At 58.6% G+C, this 1,702-nt stretch overlaps 1 protein-coding gene across 2 annotated transcripts in view; it reads left to right on the forward strand.

Annotated features, from left to right (window-relative positions):
* Positions 1–788: 788 nt before the first annotated feature.
* The window catches only part of LOC103797170 (nucleolar transcription factor 1), a 6,975-nt gene continuing 6,061 nt past the window's right edge, over positions 789–1,702 (forward strand). For both annotated transcript variants that reach the window (XM_009069367.1, XM_009069366.1), the window contains exon 1: positions 789–922. In XM_009069367.1, the coding sequence (XP_009067615.1) occupies positions 865–922 (58 nt within the window). In that variant the 5' untranslated portion in view covers positions 789–864. The remainder of the gene's footprint in view (positions 923–1,702) is intronic.

Raw genomic sequence — 1,702 nt, forward strand, 5'->3', positions numbered from 1 at the left:
CCTGTCCCTCAGGGGGTTCCCCCTGAGGCCTTTGGCTCAGATCTGCCCTCCTGGGATTCCCCCTCAGGGATCCCCACAGGATACCATTCTCCCCCCCCTCCAACCTTTGGGGTCTCCCTGTGGAGGCCTCTTGCCTGCTCCCCCCACCTCCCCATGGTTATCCTTCCCCATGGAGATTATTCCCAGTGGGATCTGTGGGGATCCTTCCTCTAGAGCTCCCCCACATTGAAATGTCTCCCTCCAGCTTGTCTTTCCACCAGAGCTCCCCAAATGCTCCTCCCCAGCTCCCTTGGATCTCCCCTCTCTCCTCCAAGCATCCATCCAGGGAGGGATTTGCTGGATCTATGACATCCCTTCCTTTGAGACCCCCATTTTGGGGTGGGAAGTAAACCCCCTTAGGTGATCCTTTGAGCCCTGTTGAGTCAGATCCTGCTGATCCCACCCCATGGATCGCCCCTGAATCCTTCTCCCTGAGACCTGTGGGGATCCCCCTTGGATCCTGCCCCCCCACCTTGGGGAAACCCTTCTGCCCTAGCCACACACCCCTTTTTTCCCCCCACCAGTGTGGGGGTCACACCACCATTCAAAATCCTGCTGGATTTCTGGGATCCTGCACCCCCCAAACCTCACAGGGATGGGTGGCAGGGGGATCCCAGCACCTCATTCATCTCAGGATGGGCTGGGTGGGCAGATACCTGGGTCAGGCTCCCCCAGACTTCCCAAAAGGAGTTGGGGGCTCCCCTCTGTCGTGGGGGGAGTACCTAGCAGGGCTCTCCCTTTCCTTGCAGAGCCGAGCGGGAGTGATTTGGGGAAGTGGGCGAGGAGGGAGCCGGCGGCACCGTGCTGGGCGCAGGCAGGTGGAGGATGAACGGCGAAGCCGAGTGCCCTGCAGACTTGGAAATGACAGCTCCCAAAAACCAAGGTGAGCCCCCCAAAACACACCAGTGCTTCTGTGGGAATAGCACTGCCACGTTGAAAAAAATCACAATAAAATACCTCGGGGTGTCCCTTTTCTGCGAGGGATGGAGGAGGAGAAGGAGGGATGGAGGAGGAGAAGGAGAGGTGGAAAAGGAGAAGGAGGGATGGAGGAGGAGGGATGCAGGATCTGTGATCTGCCAGTGGATCGGGGCGGGGGGGGGGATCTGTCTCTCCTGATCCCACTCTGCCGCTGGGAACACACACGTGAGCACATGGATGCACGCTCCAGTGCACCAGCAGCCCCTTGGCATTGGGATGCTCTCTTGGGAGGCTGGAATTCCGGAGGGTTTGGGGAGGGGGGGCTGGCACAGAGGTGCTGCCTTCCCTGCTCACATCTGGGCTGCATTAAAAGCGGAGCCGTTACCTTGGGCCTCCAGCTTCCAGACCCAGGATGACATCAGCTTCAGCTTTTATTGGAAAAGGGGCAGGAAAACAAGGCAAAAGGAAAGGATGTTTATTTAGAGCAGCCTGCAGGGCTCTGCCACTTCACTCTCCCACAACCTTCCTGAGTCTCCCAAGCCCCTGGAGTGTGGTCCAGCTCCTCTTGCCCGCTGGGTCTTCCCTTTTTTTCCTCCCTTGCCGCAGTCGGGTTGTTGCCTCGAGCGAACCCTGCCGGAGCACGTGTCCTTCTCCGGGACTTTAGATGGATTTAATTACACCGGGGCAGCTTTCCTAATATAGCCCCGGCCTGGCTGGTGCCAGGAGAGCTAGGATAAATCGGTCC

Source organism: Acanthisitta chloris, unplaced genomic scaffold (genome assembly GCF_000695815.1).
Source record: "Acanthisitta chloris isolate BGI_N310 unplaced genomic scaffold, ASM69581v1 scaffold34322, whole genome shotgun sequence".
Classification (NCBI taxonomy): Eukaryota; Metazoa; Chordata; class Aves; order Passeriformes; family Acanthisittidae; genus Acanthisitta; species Acanthisitta chloris.